The sequence below is a fragment of the Rhodamnia argentea genome, chromosome 1 (assembly GCF_020921035.1).
Source record: "Rhodamnia argentea isolate NSW1041297 chromosome 1, ASM2092103v1, whole genome shotgun sequence".
Lineage (NCBI taxonomy): Eukaryota > Viridiplantae > Streptophyta > Magnoliopsida > Myrtales > Myrtaceae > Rhodamnia > Rhodamnia argentea.
In genome coordinates, this window is record NC_063150.1 from 24,494,368 (window position 1) to 24,510,749 (window position 16,382).

Genomic DNA, 16,382 nt, shown 5'->3' on the forward strand with positions numbered 1-16,382 from the left:
TTAAGCATAACGATTCGATTGAGGATAGGGACCGGGAGAGCGTGCACATGGAGGTAACAAAAGAGGACAGGAGATGACTCCAAGCGCAAAAGTGCAGAGGCCTAGTGAAATCAGGTGTCCCAAGGACCACCAGCTCACCGCCTTACGGATGCTAAGCTATGTCCTTGACACGTACCATCAGGAATTGGTTCGAAACGAACAGGTCATCCGCCGATCTCGCAAATTGCGCTAATTACAAGGAACTTTGAGATGATTCCGGAGCAGGCCGACACCGTTCATCCAAAATAATCACCTCGGGTCCGAGTTTTTTTCGAGAACATAGGTAACATGTGGTGATCGGCTTGGGAAAAAGACCAAGAGCTTGCTCAAAATGTTGAGACATCTTTGATGGTTGATACTAATAATGAATGTTTGATCTAGACATCCATGATTTCTGCTCTCGAGCGCGGTAAAAACTGTTCATTTTCAATCGCGTCACGGTTTCTTTTTTAAACGTAGATCAAAGCGAAAATGAATTTTAGGGAACCAGACCAAGTGGCAACTGGTGGGGCTCTGTTTCTTGGACAGGCAGAAAGAGGATCGAGGTGAGGTGCTTGCCACTCAAGCTTTTCCATCAGACGTGAGGTCGCTCCAACCACAGTCCAAAGCCCAACTGACGACTCTCCTCTGTCTCTCTCTCTGAGAGCCGCCATTCAGTTCTCTCCTGTACAAACTTCCAACCTCCATACGTCCAAATCCCGGGTCGCTTAGCCTGAAAATCATCTCCCCCCACCCCAAAAAAGACAACCCTTCCCTGTATCTCTGTCAGCCCTTCTCTGTCTCTCCCTGTTTCTTTAAATCTACGGCCCGAGTTCCCTCCTCGAATCCCGACGAAGACGAATCTGGTCTGTGACTCGGTTTCGGAGAGACAGAGATGGGTGCGTTAATGATGTTGATGATGATGGCGACTGCGATGGTGAAGCTGTGCGATGGAGCAGCGTACAAGGTTGGAGACTCGGCAGGTTGGACCACCATTGGCAACGTCGACTACAAGCAGTGGGCTGCCATCAAGACCTTCCAGCTTGGGGATACCATCAGTGAGTTCACTTCCATTTCCTTCCAATTTCCTTATCGAAAGAAACTAAGTCAATTTCTCTTTTTTCTTCTGCGGTTTTCGGTTAATCTACAAGAAAAACAGAGGCTTTTGATTCGTATAGGCTTCTGGGTTTTGCGAGAACTGTGAAAATATCAGATCTTTGTCTGGCAAATGCAGCTGTTCCTCACGCCACACCTTAGATTTTCCGAGCAAGCTTTGTCCCTTTAGGTTTGTTCTTTAGTTATGTTTATCCCCCACCTGTTTCGTCTTTGGGGTACCCGTCGATCTTCAAGAATGACAAATGGCCAACAGTTCTTCAATTCAACAAAAAAATTCTCAGGATCTTTCGGAGCTCTTCGTGACCAAATCGTCTCCCTTCTTGTCAACGCAGTGCGTTGAATTTCATGTAGAACTTCATTACTCTCTCTCCGAATTGGTAATCTTCGGGCAAAATTTTAATTTCCTTTGCCTTTCAACTAAGAAGAACAGAAGAACCCAGGCGACCGTGAGGGGGGCAGATGTTCCACCAAAGTGTTGGAAGACTGCGACACGTTGACTCCCAAGGGGGAATAACACCATCACGATGTCTCGATCCGTCGCTCCAACTACGTTACGGGACACCGCATCATTACCCTCACCCGCACTCGCGCACGCCTCGATCGTTCCGACATTACTTTAGCTTTGTCCCAAACAAAAGCAGTTTGTCCCATGAACGCCATTTTAACATCGTGCGATTGGCTAAAAGTGTTTGCAAACTTCAAGCGGTCGTAATGAAATGTTGGAGACTACGAGCAAGCGCAGATGTCGCGAACCATCCTATAACACGCATCGTCGGATGCAATAGTTATGTTAAAGTATCACTTGGCGCTAATTTACGACTTTATATAGTATTTATACATGTGCGATTTCTCTCCGTCTGTAGATTCAAGTTAATTTAAAATACAACGAAATATTAACAATCTCACTCTCGGTGGTTTTTTGGTGGTTGTCGGTCGTGGACTCTGTCGTATTCACATTTAGTTGGTCATCGCGTATCATATTGGACAACGATTGAAACGGCGTTGCGTGATGATTATCCAAGTACTTTCTTGAAAAACGATGAAAAAGTTGATTTTGAGTGAGATTGGACTACTAACTCCACAAGTATAGTCCTTACCATATTTCTTGAAAGGCCGAATTGCGATTTCTCCTAGATATGTAGGAAACTGAACCTGAACTGTCATCATAAACTGAAATATGTGGTTCGATTTGATTCAGGTTACCCATCTTCAAATTCCTAAATCAGAAGAATTGGAAGATGCTGTGTGTATTACTTGTACATATAGTCTGCTCTTTTTGAGCCTCATGCATCTTCTTGGTTATATCCTTCTTTCCATTTATAAGAATGAGATATCCATGAGAGAATTCCTAACATTGGGGGTTCTTTTGTGACACCAGTGTTTCAATACAATGCCCAGTTTCACAATGTGATGCACGTGACGCACGCCGAGTTCCGGGCCTGCAACACGACGTCTCCCAAGGCGACCTACACGACTGGCAACGACTCCATCACCCTCACCAACCACGGCCACCACTTCTTCTTCTGTGGTGTCCCGGGTCATTGCCAAGCCGGTCAGAAGGTCGACATCAACGTGCCTCGCAACCCTGTGAGCGCACAGACCCCTTCGCCATCGGCTATCCCTGCTTCTGGCAGCCAGGGCCCTTCTCCGAATAATGGCCATCGGCCTCGCACTTTGAAGGGCTCTTTCGCTAAGCTCGGATTGCTTACGGTGGTTCTTGCGGTTTGCTGTTAATGTTGTTCTTGCTTCTGAGTCACCTTGTGTTTTGGTATATACATGAGTTCGAAAACTCATAAACAGAATCCGGCTAGAAACTTCCAGATTATACACAAATCCACCGTATAATTTCGTTTTGTTCTGATTGCTTTCCTTTGTATTACACATCTCTTTTGTTTATTACTATCGTACACTTTAAGTAAATGTCCCGTCAATCTTGGATCCAGACGAAATTCTCTGTTGAAATTGACAAGACAAGTTCCCTAACAAGAAGAAAATTGATGATGACTCCAGGCAGTTAATTTCAGTTGGGTATTTCCAGGACTTCCAACGAAATATTGATCTAACAACAATTAATGCAGAAGCAAAGTTTACTGAGACAGAGAGATCACAAGGATCCTTTCAATTGGCCAGAGTTGGTTGCTCGAATATGTTGAATATTTGATGATAAACTCCGTGACCGACGCATTACATGACATGGCTCATGATTCAAAAATCCATGATCTTTTCTATGACATGGTTACAGATCCAAAAATTCATGATCTCTTCTCTGTTTTTTTTTTTTTGGCTAATGATGCCACCGTTTCGCTTGGCATCAGCATATGTTGAGACAAGCTGCCACGATCATCCTTTATCCTTTGATGACATTGTCATCGTCGTTGTCGTCATCGATCATGTACCGCTTCCAGAACCAATGCTGCTTCCACACTCTCTCGACCATGGAGTCCACAGGCACGCCTTTTGTCTCGGGCAAGAGGAACAATGTAAAGAGCCCCATGACCAGGATCCACGCGGCGAAGAAGAAGAAGATGCCGGCCTTCATGTGGCACAACATCGATAGGAAGGCCTGTGCGATAATGAAGGTGAAGAGCATGTTGGAGCTGACCGCGCAGGCAAAACCAGCCGTCCTCGTCTCCAGAGGGAAGGTCTCGCTCGGAATAAGCCACCCAAGTGGACCCCATGACCATGCGAATCCCATTACGTACACGCACACCAGCACCACCACGACTATCGCCTCGGTAGAGCTGAGAGACCCTGCCGGTTTTAGGTGTAGTAGCAAGAGCATTCCTATCACAGTCTACAACAAGAAAGAAAATTTTATGATTAGAGAGTATCAATGCATCAAATCAGCCTCTATCCTTCTAATCAAACATAATTACACAAATTTGATGTGATTTTGTGTTGATCCCAATGCAAGAAACATGCGAAGAAAATGTGAATTACCTGAGTGATGAACATCTGGACACAAGCCTCAAGGAGCAACACCCTCCGGCCAGCTTTGTCCACTGTGTAGATCGATACTAAAGTGCTAAAAACGTTTACGAGCCCAGTGATGACTGTCGAGAGCAGCGCGGCATTGCTTCCGAACCCGACCGTCTGAAACAAGACCGGTGCATAGAACATGATCGCGTTGATCCCGGTGAACTGCTGGAACACCTGCAGCACTATGGCTATGACAAGAGGGGGCCTGCTTGACGGCTTCATGAGCTTGCGAAATGGGTTCTTCACTTGCCTTGCGGCCTCACTGGCGGCAACCATGGAATCAAACTCGGCATCAATGTTATCGGTGCCGCGAATCCTCCTCAAAGTGGCCTTTCCTTGGTCGATTTGGTTGCGCTCGATGAGGCTGGTAGGGGTCTCGCAGATGGTGAATGAACCCACGAGGAGGATCATGGCTGGGACGCCGGCCAAGCCGAGAGAGATCCGCCACCCGTGAGGGTGAATGTTGGATGTGAAGTAGTTGATAATGCCGGCGATGAGGATTCCGATCGTAATGAAGAGTTGGAAGCATATATTAAGAGCTCCTCTGAGCCTGGCAGGAGCTAATTCAGATAGAAATAGAGGCACTGCTTGATTACCGAACCCAACACCAAAACCGAGGATGATTCTGCCGAGGACGACCATTGCAAGGTTGAAGCCACCAGCTTGGAGTGCGACCCCTGCGACGAAGAAGAATGACCCGATCTGCAACGTCGTCCTTCGTCCGAATTTGGAGCAGACCTTTGAGGCTACAAAGCTTGCTACGAGAGCAGCTATGTATAGCGAAGATGTGAACAACTGGAGGTACTCGTTGTCATATTTACAGTAGTTGTCCTCGTGGACAAGCTTCTTTTTCTCGTACACGGCCGGGAAGAATTTTATCAAGAAGTCATCCATGGAAGTCACTCCTCCTGAAATTCGATAAAATCCACATAAGCATTGTGAAAAGTGAGAAATCGTACAATCACTAATACATCTTGTGCGTAGAAATATAGTGCTCACGAGTCAAAATGCAATATAAACTAGCCTATGATAGAGGCAAAAATGTGATAAGATGTTTTATCTTTTGAAATGGAAAAGACAGAATAAACACTTTCTTTCCATCATAACAATCTTACCACAATTTTACAAATTAAATACCTACCTGAAATTCCAATGTCATATCCGAACAACAGCCCTCCGAAGGCCGAGATGATCACACATAGAATGACATAGAAAGTTATCTTCCCGTCATGCTCGGGTACATAGCCGCCGTGGCTCGTGATGACAGCCGGCATTTTCTTTGTCTATCTTTTTAGGTGAAAAAGAAAGACAGAGGGTAAGATTGAAGTGCTTTAATATTTGTCTGAATATGAAATCTAAACGTGCATTGGATGAGGTATTTATAACAAGTCAAGAACGCTGGGAAAGCTAAATGAAGATCAAATGACAACTAATAGGATTGGACAATGACGTGGTTTTTGCTCTTAACTAAAATTGGATGGCATTATCGTCCCTTAAGTTTAGGGCTTTTTAGGATTCGTCCTTGTCAACTTGACCAGATTTTGCAGGTTAGTTTGATCCAAGAGAGACTTAATCATCGCGGAAGAGGATGAGGGTGTTGCATAAAAATGCCAAAAAGAAAAACTAACCGTATATGAGAATGAAAGGTTGTATCGCTTTGACCATACTAAATCAAGATTGACACCGAAGTGCGCTTTCATCTTTGGTCGGAGTTTTCCAGGAGATGAAAGAGTTCATTGTCTAATGAAATGCGGACTTGACTTAACCCTAATTTATATAAACAGAAATAAGTGGGAGAGGCTTTTGTTTATGTTTAATTAAAATTCGACTTGCAATTTTTAATAGGTTTAAGTCCAGGGATATATGTTGCATGATGCAACAATAGAGCTGATTAGTAAACAAAAGCGGGCAAGTTCGTTTAAAAAACTGATACCTTCTCAAATGACCGGATATGAGTCTGTAGGAGACTTACCTAATAGTTCATGACTTGGGACAAGTTGATAGCCAAGGGGAAAAACGCTGAAACTCAAATTATGTTTTTTGGGGCAAAAGAATGCTTGGAGTGCCAATATTTGTATACGATGCTCATTTTATTGCCAATATTTTTTAGATTACTTAAGTGCTAAATCGGAGAAAAGAACGATCATCTAAGTGCCAATTCTGGCAAAAAATAATCATTTAAGTGTCAATTATGGCCAAACAGTACATGTGGCATTTTTTTTAATTAATTTTTTAATATTCGTGGCAATTTTTCTAAAAAAAATCAACCCTCATGACATCCACTTGGAGTCCAGGTGGACTATTCAACTTAAAAATAATAAATTTTTTTTAAAATTAAAATTAAACAAAAAAATAACTTAAAAAGTAAAATAAAATAAAAAAAGAGAAGCGAAAGTTACGGCGGCAAGGGATGTGAGCCCTCGTCGCTGCCGCCACTTTACCATCGTCGGCCATTGTCGGCGAGGGTGGGGGATGGCCGAGGGGGGTCCTCAAGCCCCGGCGACCTCGCCGAGGCCTCGCCAAGGTTGGCGAGGCCAACCTTGCCAGGACGGCGGGGGTGGGGAACGGTTGGGGGAGTCGTCGAGCCCCGGTGACCACCGCCGAGGCCTCACCAAGGTCGGCAAGGCCTATCCGCCGACGATGGTGGGGTGGTGGGGGCAAGGGCTCACACCCCTCGTTGTTGCATCCGCTTCCCGTCTTTTTTTTTTGTTTATTTTTATGTTTTTTAATATTATGTGGATTTTTTTTATTGATTGTTAATTTATATTTTTGCTGACAAGGATGCTCCAACGAGCTACGTAGATGCCATGTGTGATTCTGGTGAAGGTTACCGGAGTTGGCACTGAAATAATCATTTTTCAAAAAATTGACACTTAAGTGATAAAAAAAAATATTGACACCAAAGTAAGCATCGTGCACAAATATTGCATTCCAGGTGTCCTTCGCCCTTTTTTGGGTATTTGATATACAAGTTGTTAGTTGACGCAATAGCTGGTAATTCCAGAAGTGCACCAATAAGGTCGACGGCCCAAAAATGGTCAATAACTTAAATCGGGGAAAGAAGTCAGTAAGCATCTTGAAAAAAGGTTGAGATTTTATGTAAGAGTTGGTGACTTTAAAATGTCAATGACCAAAAGCAGTTGCTATAAAAGTTAATAACTTCCGAACGAAGGAATAGATATTTATCTATGCATCAAATAAGAACCGACGAGTTAAATATGGTCAACAAATCAATCAAAACGTTGGTTTTTTTTTTTTTTGTGGTCAAAATCAAAATGTTGGTAAGCAACTTAAATATGGTTGGTAATTTCATATAAGAGTTGGTAATTATAAAATGTCAATCAGGTAAGCAAACTTTTACAAAAGCTGCTCATTTTACCAAAAAATCAATGTTGGTAAGTGATTCAAATAAGAGTTGATAACCTAAAAATATCGAGTAATTTCATCAAGAAAATATCATTAGATAACTCAAATAAGGTTAGTAGTTTGATATAATGTAAAACATCAATAAGCCACAAATATATATGTTGCTTAGTCCTCACAAAAATGGCAATTTCAAAATGACCATATAAATATTATTAAAAAACGCAAACAGTAGTTGATAATTTATAATTAGTTTATTAGTAAATGGAAAAAAAATCCATAAGTAACTCAAATCAAGGTTAATAAATTGGTAAATAAGTTCCGGACTTTAATCGGTCAGCTATGAAAGACAATAAAATAAATGGGTATATGTCTGTTTCTCCCTCGTTCCTACTAGATGGAAAGCCTTGTATTTTACATTTGGAAACTAATTAAAATAAGAGTTGCTAACTTAAAATTACTCGGTAACTTAATTGAGGAAAAGTTGACATGTAACTCAAATAAGGTTGGTTTAGACGTGTCGCGACCCTCGATCTGGTCGGCGGGAGATCGTGGGCTAATGGGTCGCCCTTCCGGCCCGGTTGCCTGTAGACCTTCGGACGCGGGCCTCTCCCAAGGCCCATTACCCAAATCGCAACGGAGGATAACGTGATCGACCTTCGGTGTGGTCTAGTGGCATGTGCTACGTGTGCATGCCTTGGAGTCGCCACCAATCGTTTCGTGGAAGGTACGATTGGAAACCCTATCGAATAGTCGGGAGTTTCTATTCGATTCTGCGAGAACCAGAGAAATGGGTTCGGGGACTTAGTTACGCCAACTATCATAGTTGACGCCCTTTCGGTACCTAAGTTGACTGAATTTTCTAACCTCAAATTTCATGCATATGAGTGGGGTACGAATCCTAAATCTAGGAGTTCATGCAGATGGGAATGACTATCCTAGCAATCACAATCAATCAAAGTAAATGCGCAAATCAAGGAATCCATAACGTGCGGATAAATCGCATCAAATCATCATGACATTCCTAGTATAGCCCTATTGGCTTAGAGAAAGGGTCTTCAAAGCATAGGAGAAGATCGGGAATGATTTGGAAGTGATTCGCCCAAGAAGGGCAAAATCGTAATTTTGAGAAAATTTGAGGACGATTTGCCAAAAAGGGCAAAACCGTCATTTCGGAAGAGATTCGGAGTGAGAAATGTTGAAAATAGAATTGGCCACCTAAACCGACCCATTTCCTAATTTCCGACATTTTTTTGGAAGTCCACAGGAATTTTTGGAGACAAATTACCCATGAAGGGTAAAATTGTCATTTTTGGAAAGATCGGGAGGAAAAATCTCAAAAATAGGATTGGTCAGTTGATTGTGGCCATTTCTCAATTTTTGAGAATTTTTTTTTGGAATTTTTGGGAATTTTCTACAATTTTTCCTATTTTTTTTTTGGATTTTTTTAATGATTTTTCGATTTTTTCGATTTTTTTTTTCGGACCGGGTCAACCCGGTCAACAGACTGAGTCAACCCGGTCCACAGACCGGCTCGCCAGGTCCGGGCCCGCGCCCGGACCGACACATACCGAAACGGCGTCGCTTGAATCTTGGCGCCCGAAATATTGAAAATTCCCGCCTAAAACCGAGTGATGGTCTAGATTGCGCCACGTGGCACGATGACGACGGCCGGATCAAACGACTGGAACCAACGGCTCAGATTGAAAGGAGACTTAATCCCCGCCGTTCAACTCGATTATCAAGATTGACGGTCCAGATCGCGAGGTGAGACCAATCGTGACCGTTCGATCTCAACCAGCGATCAACGGTTCAGATCAGATAACGAGATTAAATCTCAACCGTTCGATCTAGCTATTTTTAATTTTCGAAAATGATTTTATTTATTATTCGGATTTTCGAAAAATCTGATCCAACGATCGGAATGGTGACACGCGGCCAAACCTGGGCCGCGCGATCACAAAATTCGGATTTTTATTTTTCGAAAAAGGAATAATTTCGAAAAATGATTTTATTTTTCAAAAAATCTGAGATCTTGACACGTGGCACCCCATGGGTCGTCGGATCGTTTTTTGTTGTAACAGCTCGCCGACGTGGCTGCCACGTCAGCAACAGCTGGACGTTGACCGGGTCAACTTTCGTTGACCGGTCAACATTCTCACCTGAGAAGACGATCGGCGCCGGCGAGCCGGAACTTGGTTTCGACGCCCAAATCAGCTCAAAACGTCACGGTTTTCTCCTCAATCAATCTCACCCCAAGCCTACATCCACATATCCCAAGCTTGACCCGAATGACAGACCCAAACTAACCTATACCGACCTTCGACGTCCGGCCAAACCTGCAATTTCCGGCGAACTAAAAAAAGGCACGAAACCTCCATGAGAATCTACGATTCTCCTGCAAATCAAGTCCTTATTAATTCCCGATCCGCCTATTCAAGATTTAACGCGAGAAATAACACCATTTCTAGCAAACAGAAATCCAATCAGACATACACATCCGGCGATCAACATCTATAGAGTAGAAGGTACTTACCTGGAGGTTCGGTGGCTTCTGTTTCGAAGCGAGCAAGTTCGCGAGCTCAGATAGACGGCGGGGTTATGAGGTCGACGCAAAGGGATTTCATGCACAAAAATCACAAATAAAACCGCGAGCGGAGATCAGGAGGAGCTTACGAGTATTTCTAACTCAAGTACTCATGAGAACAGTGATAGATTGAGTCTAAGTTGCGAGGGATTGAATCTGGAAATGGTGAACTCGCTCACCTGTTTCAATGGCCGAAGAAGAGTTGCCTGTGCTTGACGTCTTCCTCGTATCAAGGTGAAGCCAATGAATGCAATGATGCAGCCCGGCGTCGTCTAGATCGCAGAGGTTCGGAGCTCACAGCTCTCGAGTTACAGAACTCCCATGGCGAAAAAATTCCCCCTCCCAGACTTCTCTCCCTCTCTTTTTTCTCCTTTTTTTCCTGTTGCGAGCACCCCCTCTTTTGTTAATCTCCTCGTGCTCGCTCTAACTGCCCTCCCTTCTAGAAGTTTCCCGAAGCTTCTGTTCGTTGGCGATCACTGCTCGAAAAACGGCCTCCCGCCCTCTAACTTGCTCCTGTGGAGCTTTGGGGAAGACGATGAACAGTACCGGGTCGCCGGGTCGGACCCGCCCGACCCGGCAGACCCGGTTCGTGCAATAAATGGCCAAATTGAGCTAGCAATTAACATTTTTTCATAAAATTGATGCCAAAAATCGCTTTCCCATCATGGATTACCTCTGAAAATGAGATTTTCGTGAAAAATACCCCATGAATTGAGTGAAAACCCCAAATATTGAGTAGGATCCGAAATTGATTTTTACAAAATTGGAGTCCTTAATGAAGGAATTAACCTCAATTGAGCCTACCATTAGATTCAGAAGGTCAAAAACTATAGGATAGGCGTCTTGGGGTTCCATGGGTGTCTCTCAATGAAATTTAATTTTGAATTTGGCCTTCTAGGGACTAAAATGAAAGAATTTTATGTGCAATTAAGTCCCTAGTGCCAAAATTGAGCAAATTAACCTGCAATTGGATCAGAATGTGAAGTGGAATACTAAAGAATCACGTCACAACTCTCAATAGTGAAGAAAGAAAATAAAGTGACCCCATATGGTATTTTTATGTCTAAATTGTGGAGTGCATTTGTGAAGGAACGCACAAATCCGAAATGGAATTTTCAAACTTTAGGAGGTCAAAATGAAAAGGAAATTAAAAGAAAAATACTGACTATTTTTCTGTATTTTTGTGACCTCAACTGGTATTTTTCTTGATTTTTTGGGTATTTTCTTATTTTTGAAAAATATCAAAAAATGCGAAAAATATGAAAAATTATTTTTTGGTCAAAAATGGTTCCTTGAGCTTGGCCAAGGCTACCAAAGTTGATTTTGCAATTTTCTAATTTTTTTGTGAATTTTTTTATGAATTTTCAAAAATAAATCGAAAAAAAATTGATTAAAAATCGAGTGTCAACAAGACGCAAGAGTTGGTAACTTTTAAACATCTAGTAAGCTATGGAATAAATATCCATAAGTTGTTATAGAAGTTGGTAGGTTCAAAACAGTCAAATGAACGTTGGTCAATGACTCAAATAAGAGGTTGTCGGTTAAAGCTCATTGGTAACTAGATTTGAAAACTTGATAAGTGATTCAAAGAAAATTCGGTGTAAATTAAAACATCATTAAGTGGGTCCAAATAAAAGTTGGTAAATTACAAAGGTTTATAATTAGGGACAATGACGTGGATGATCCCCGACTTTTTCTTTAATTTTCAAAGAAAATTTAGATTATTTGATTTCGAAACATAATTTTTGAATTGGATTAATACTTCCAATTTCATAAGTAGGGCTAATACCACGTTAAACTCCAAACTGGTACATCCGTGACAAATTTACCCCAAATTATTTGTTTTTTTGGTAAGGACCCCAAACTATTTGTTTGACCACTAAAAATCCTAAACCGACACATCTGTGGCAAATTTACCATAAACTAAATTTTTTTATCACAAAAAATCCTAAACTGATACACCCGTGACACTCCGTTAAATTGGGTTAATACCACAAAAAATTCAAAATTGATACATTTGTGACAAGCAAAGGGTAAAAACTCTAAAATAGTATACTCGTGAACTGTTACATGCCATCCAACACAATAATTTGACGCTCAAATTTAAGAAAAACTAATAGAGGGAAAATTTATCATGTGTATATCGGTTTGGGATAAATTTGTCACAAGTGTACCAATTTGAGATTTTTTGTAGTTAAAAAAATAATTTGAGATAAATTTATTATAGGTGTACCAGTAGTAAAGGATCCATGGATAAAAATAGAAAATCATATTTCTAAAGGTATCTAAATCTTCCATTCTTTTTCTTTTCCATAGGAAAGTTTGAAGAAAAATAGCTATAAATTAATAAAATTAAAAGATGATTTTCGTTTACTAGAGACATTGACATATTACATGCTTTAGCTTGGTGGAAACAAAATGATTTTCCTAAGGACTGTCTCAAATAGAAATAGAGAGCTAAGTAACCAGAAATATTGTTAGAATACCCTGCTCCCTATTCTAGTGGGATCGTGTGGAAAGTGAATTTTTTTGAATTTAAATGCATTCAAACAGAAAAGTTGACATAAATGTTATGGATTGAATTTGGTCCTTAAAATTTTTGTTCAATTTAGTCCTTGAGCTATAAAAATACTCTAAACACAGTCATTAGATTGAAAATATTATGTTAACTTAAATGTTGGATTTGCCATGCCGAGTCCACATGCGCCTACATGTAACTTCTGGTCATAACCGCTGACGTGATAATTCCCATCGGAAAAATACACAAAAGATAGCTTTACACTTAATGGAACGACTACAAACGTTACCGGCACTATATTGAAAAACACAAAAAAGTTCAAAGACTACGCTAGACACAAAACAAAAAGTGTAGGTACCAACAAATTCATTACCATAAAACTAATTGGTAACTCAGCCGAAATAAAGTGGTGTATAACTTAAATAGGATTGGTAATTTCATAAATGAAATTATAAATTTTAATTGCTGTCAAGATATGCAAATAAAAGTTAATAATGAATTTATATAGATACTAATTTCGAGACAATTGAACAAACCATGATAATTTGATAAAAGAGTCAATAGACGATGCAACCTTTGTGCCAAAGGTACAGCTTTTAAAAATTCACCAACAAGACAAAAAAAAATACAATCTTTTCTCAATGGAAACACCACGATAGTTCTGTAGGTGGTAAGTAGGACATCCTAAGTTTAAATGTCTCCCTTCTTTTGACCTAAAATTAGGGCTTATCTGCTTCGTGAACATGCATTCTCGCTTTGAGCTTTTCATTAAGTACAGTACTGAACTTAAGAACTTGCACTAATTGAATGGGTTTCTCTCGACATCTTTTTAGCATCACATACACTCCTAGCTTCGTTATGAAATGCAATTATGCATCAAGGCAAGCGTAAGATTTGAATGGTAGCCTCTAAACTTGACAAAAATCTCATGAACATTAACGATCTTTCACCATGACGCATCACCTTCTCTTGATCAATTTTGAGAAAGAGACCAAGTGTAGCAATCCAGCTGGTTTTGCTGTATGATATCAGGAATCATTGGAAACTACTACGGATTAAACATCGGACAATCTCCGAACATCTCACACGACCAATAAGATGCTCATTAAAAAAGTATACAAGCACCCGTCTGAACAAGAGGACCCTCCTAAGAGCTGACCCACCCCAAACTGAGCCAATGCTCTAGAATATCTGTGGATATTTGACGATACATTCCATGATCGAGGCACTACATGACATGGCTCAAGATCCAAAAATCCATGATGTTTTCTGTCACACGAGTCAGCATCCAAAAATTCATGATCTTTTGTCCGTTTCTTTCTTTGCCTAATCTCACCACCGTTTCGCTTGGCATATCAGGATATGTTGAGGCGAGGCCCCACGACAATCCTTTATCCTTCGACAACTTTATCACTGTCGTTCTCGTCATCATCGATCATGTACCGCTTCCAGAACCAATGCTGCTTCCACACTCTCTCGGCCATTGAGTCCACAGGCACGCCCTTCGTCTCGGGCAAGAGGAACAATGTAAAGAGCCCCATGACCAGGATCCATGCCGCGAAGAAGAAGAAGATGCCGGCCTTCATGTGGCACAGCATCGACAAGAAGGCCTGCGCAATAATGAAGGTGCAAAGCATGTTGGAGCTCACAGCGCAAGCGAAACCAGCGGTTCTCGTCTCCAGAGGGAAGGTCTCGCTCGGAATCAGCCACCCAAGTGGACCCCATGACCACGCGAATCCCATCACGTACACGCACACCAGCACCACCACGACCATCGCCTCGGTAGAGCCTAGAGACCCTGTCGGTTTTAGGTGTAGTAGCAAGAGCATTCCTATCACAGTCTGCAAAAGGAAAGAAAATTTTATGGATGTGAGAGTATCCACGCATCAGATCAACCTCTCTCCTTCTAACCAAACAAAATTACGCCTGTTTGATATGATTTTATGTTGACCGCGGTGGAAGAAACATGCGAAGAAAATGTGAATTACCTGAGTGATGAACATCTGGACACAAGCCTCAAGGAGCAACACCCTTCGGCCAGCCTTGTCCACCGTGTAGATCGACACTAAAGTGCTGAAAACGTTCACGAGCCCAGTGATGACCGTCGACAGCAGCGCGGCGTTGCTCCCAAACCCAACCGTTTGGAACAAGACTGGTGCGTAGAACATGATGGCGTTGATCCCGGTGAACTGCTGGAACACCTGCAGCACTATGGCTATGACAAGAGGGGGCCTGCTTGACGGCCTCATGAGCTTGCGGAACGGGTTCTTCACTTGCCTTGCGGCCTCACTGGCGGCAACAATGGAATCGAACTCGGCAGCAATGTTGTTGGTGCCGCGGATTCTCCTGAGGGTGTCCTTCCCTTGGTCGATCTGGTTACGCTCGATGAGGCTGGTAGGGGTCTCACAGATAGCAAATGAGCCCACGAGGAGGATCATGGCAGGGACGCCGGCCAAACCGAGAGAGATCCGCCACCCGTGAGGGTGAATGTTGGATGTGAAGTAGTTGATAATGCCGGCGATGAGGATTCCGATCGTAATGAAGAGTTGGAAGCATATATTAAGAGCTCCTCTGAGCTTGGCAGGAGCTAATTCAGATAGAAATAGAGGCACCGCCTGATTACCGAACCCAACACCAAAACCGAGGATGATTCTGCCAAGGACGACCATTGCAAGGTTGACTCCACCAGCTTGGAGTGCGACCCCAATGACGAAGAAGAATGACCCGATCTGCAATGTCGTCCTTCGTCCAAATTTGGAGCAGACCTTTGAGGCTGCAAAGCTGGCTATGAGAGCAGCTATGTACAACGAAGATGTGAACATCTGGAGGTACTCGTTGTCATATTTACAGTAGTTGTCCTCGTGGACAAGCTTCTTTTTCTCGTACACGGCCGGGAAGAATTTTATCAGGAAGTCATCCATGGCAGTCACTCCACCTGAAATTCGACAAAATAAGCGTAAGCATTGTGAAAAGTGAGCAATTATACAATGACTAATACATCTTGTGCTTAGAAATATAACCATCATGAGTCAAAATGCAATATAAAGTAACATATACCAAAGGCAAAAATGTGATGCGATCTTTTCTCTTTTGAAATAGAAAAGACAAAACAAAAACTATCTTTCCATCATATCAACCTCACAAATTTTTTCCATATTAAATAGAATAAGTTTCTTCTACCTGAAATTCCGATGTCGTATCCGAACAACAACCCTCCAAAGGCCGAGATGATCACACACAGAATGACGTAGAAAGTTATCTTCCCATCATGCTCAGGCACATGGCCGCCGTGGCTCGTGATGACAGCCGGCATTTTCTCTATCTGTCTTTTTAAGTGAAAAAGAAAGATAGAGGGTTAGATTGAAATGCTTTAATTTTTGTCTGAATATGAAATCTAAACGTGCATTGGATGAGGTATTTATAACAAGTCAAGAAGGCTGGGAAAAGCTAAATGAAGATCAGATGACAACTAATAGGATTGGATAATGACTTGGTTTTGCTCTTAACTAAAATTGGATGGCAGTATCATCCCTTAAGTGTCGGGCTTTTTATGATTCGTCCTTGTCAACTTGACCAGATTTTGCAGGTTAGTTTGATCCAAGAGAGACTTAATCATCGCGGAAGAGGACGATGTTGCTCCATAAAAATGCCAGAAAGAAAAACTAATCGTACATGAGAATGAAAGGTTGTATAGCGTTGACCAAACGAAATCAAGATTGACACCTGCGCTTTCATCTTTGGTGGGAGTTTTCCAGGAGATGAAAGAGTTCACTGTCTAATGATGTGCAGACTTGACTTAAC

The 16,382-nt window shown here is 42.0% G+C and overlaps 3 protein-coding genes across 3 annotated transcripts; 1 reads left to right on the forward strand and 2 right to left on the reverse strand.

Moving 5' to 3' along the window:
- The first annotated feature begins 666 nt into the window (after window positions 1–666).
- On the forward strand, window positions 667–2,997 carry LOC115753630 (mavicyanin). The gene is made up of 2 exons (XM_030692330.2): window positions 667–1,076; window positions 2,513–2,997. Exons 1-2 carry the CDS (start codon window positions 914–916, stop codon window positions 2,866–2,868), a joined length of 519 nt encoding a protein of 172 aa, XP_030548190.1. The 5' UTR covers window positions 667–913; the 3' UTR covers window positions 2,869–2,997.
- Window positions 2,998–3,070: 73 nt separating this feature from the next.
- On the reverse strand, window positions 3,071–5,443 carry LOC115732322 (sugar transport protein 8-like). The gene is made up of 3 exons (XM_048280061.1): window positions 5,255–5,443; window positions 4,075–5,021; window positions 3,071–3,928 (listed from the first exon to the last, which is right to left on the reverse strand). The coding sequence occupies exons 1-3, from the start codon at window positions 5,385–5,387 to the stop codon at window positions 3,482–3,484; spliced, it is 1,527 nt and encodes a 508-aa protein (XP_048136018.1). The 5' UTR covers window positions 5,388–5,443; the 3' UTR covers window positions 3,071–3,481.
- An 8,529-nt stretch (window positions 5,444–13,972) lies between these two features.
- LOC115732096 (sugar transport protein 8-like) lies at window positions 13,973–15,928 on the reverse strand. Its single transcript, XM_048277799.1, has 3 exons — window positions 15,762–15,928; window positions 14,570–15,516; window positions 13,973–14,422 (listed from the first exon to the last, which is right to left on the reverse strand). Exons 1-3 carry the CDS (start codon window positions 15,892–15,894, stop codon window positions 13,973–13,975), a joined length of 1,530 nt encoding a protein of 509 aa, XP_048133756.1. The 5' UTR covers window positions 15,895–15,928.
- Window positions 15,929–16,382: the final 454 nt, after the last annotated feature.

Bases quoted from the DNA above. Each gene is read 5' to 3' on its own strand.
- LOC115753630 (XM_030692330.2), top strand. From the start codon at position 914: ATGGGTGCGTTAATGATGTTGATGATGATGGCGACTGCGATGGTGAAG. The intron at 1,077-2,512 runs GTGAGTTCACTT...TTGTGACACCAG, and splicing joins CCAGCTTGGGGATACCATCA to TGTTTCAATACAATGCCCAG.
- LOC115732322 (XM_048280061.1), bottom strand. From the start codon at position 5,387: ATGCCGGCTGTCATCACGAGCCACGGCGGCTATGTACCCGAGCATGAC. The intron at 5,022-5,254 runs GTAGGTATTTAA...ATCGAATTTCAG, and splicing joins ATATGACATTGGAATTTCAG to GAGGAGTGACTTCCATGGAT. The intron at 3,929-4,074 runs GTAATTCACATT...TTCTTGTTGTAG, and splicing joins TCCAGATGTTCATCACTCAG to ACTGTGATAGGAATGCTCTT.
- LOC115732096 (XM_048277799.1), bottom strand. From the start codon at position 15,894: ATGCCGGCTGTCATCACGAGCCACGGCGGCCATGTGCCTGAGCATGAT. The intron at 15,517-15,761 runs GTAGAAGAAACT...GTCGAATTTCAG, and splicing joins ATACGACATCGGAATTTCAG to GTGGAGTGACTGCCATGGAT. The intron at 14,423-14,569 runs GTAATTCACATT...TTCCTTTTGCAG, and splicing joins TCCAGATGTTCATCACTCAG to ACTGTGATAGGAATGCTCTT.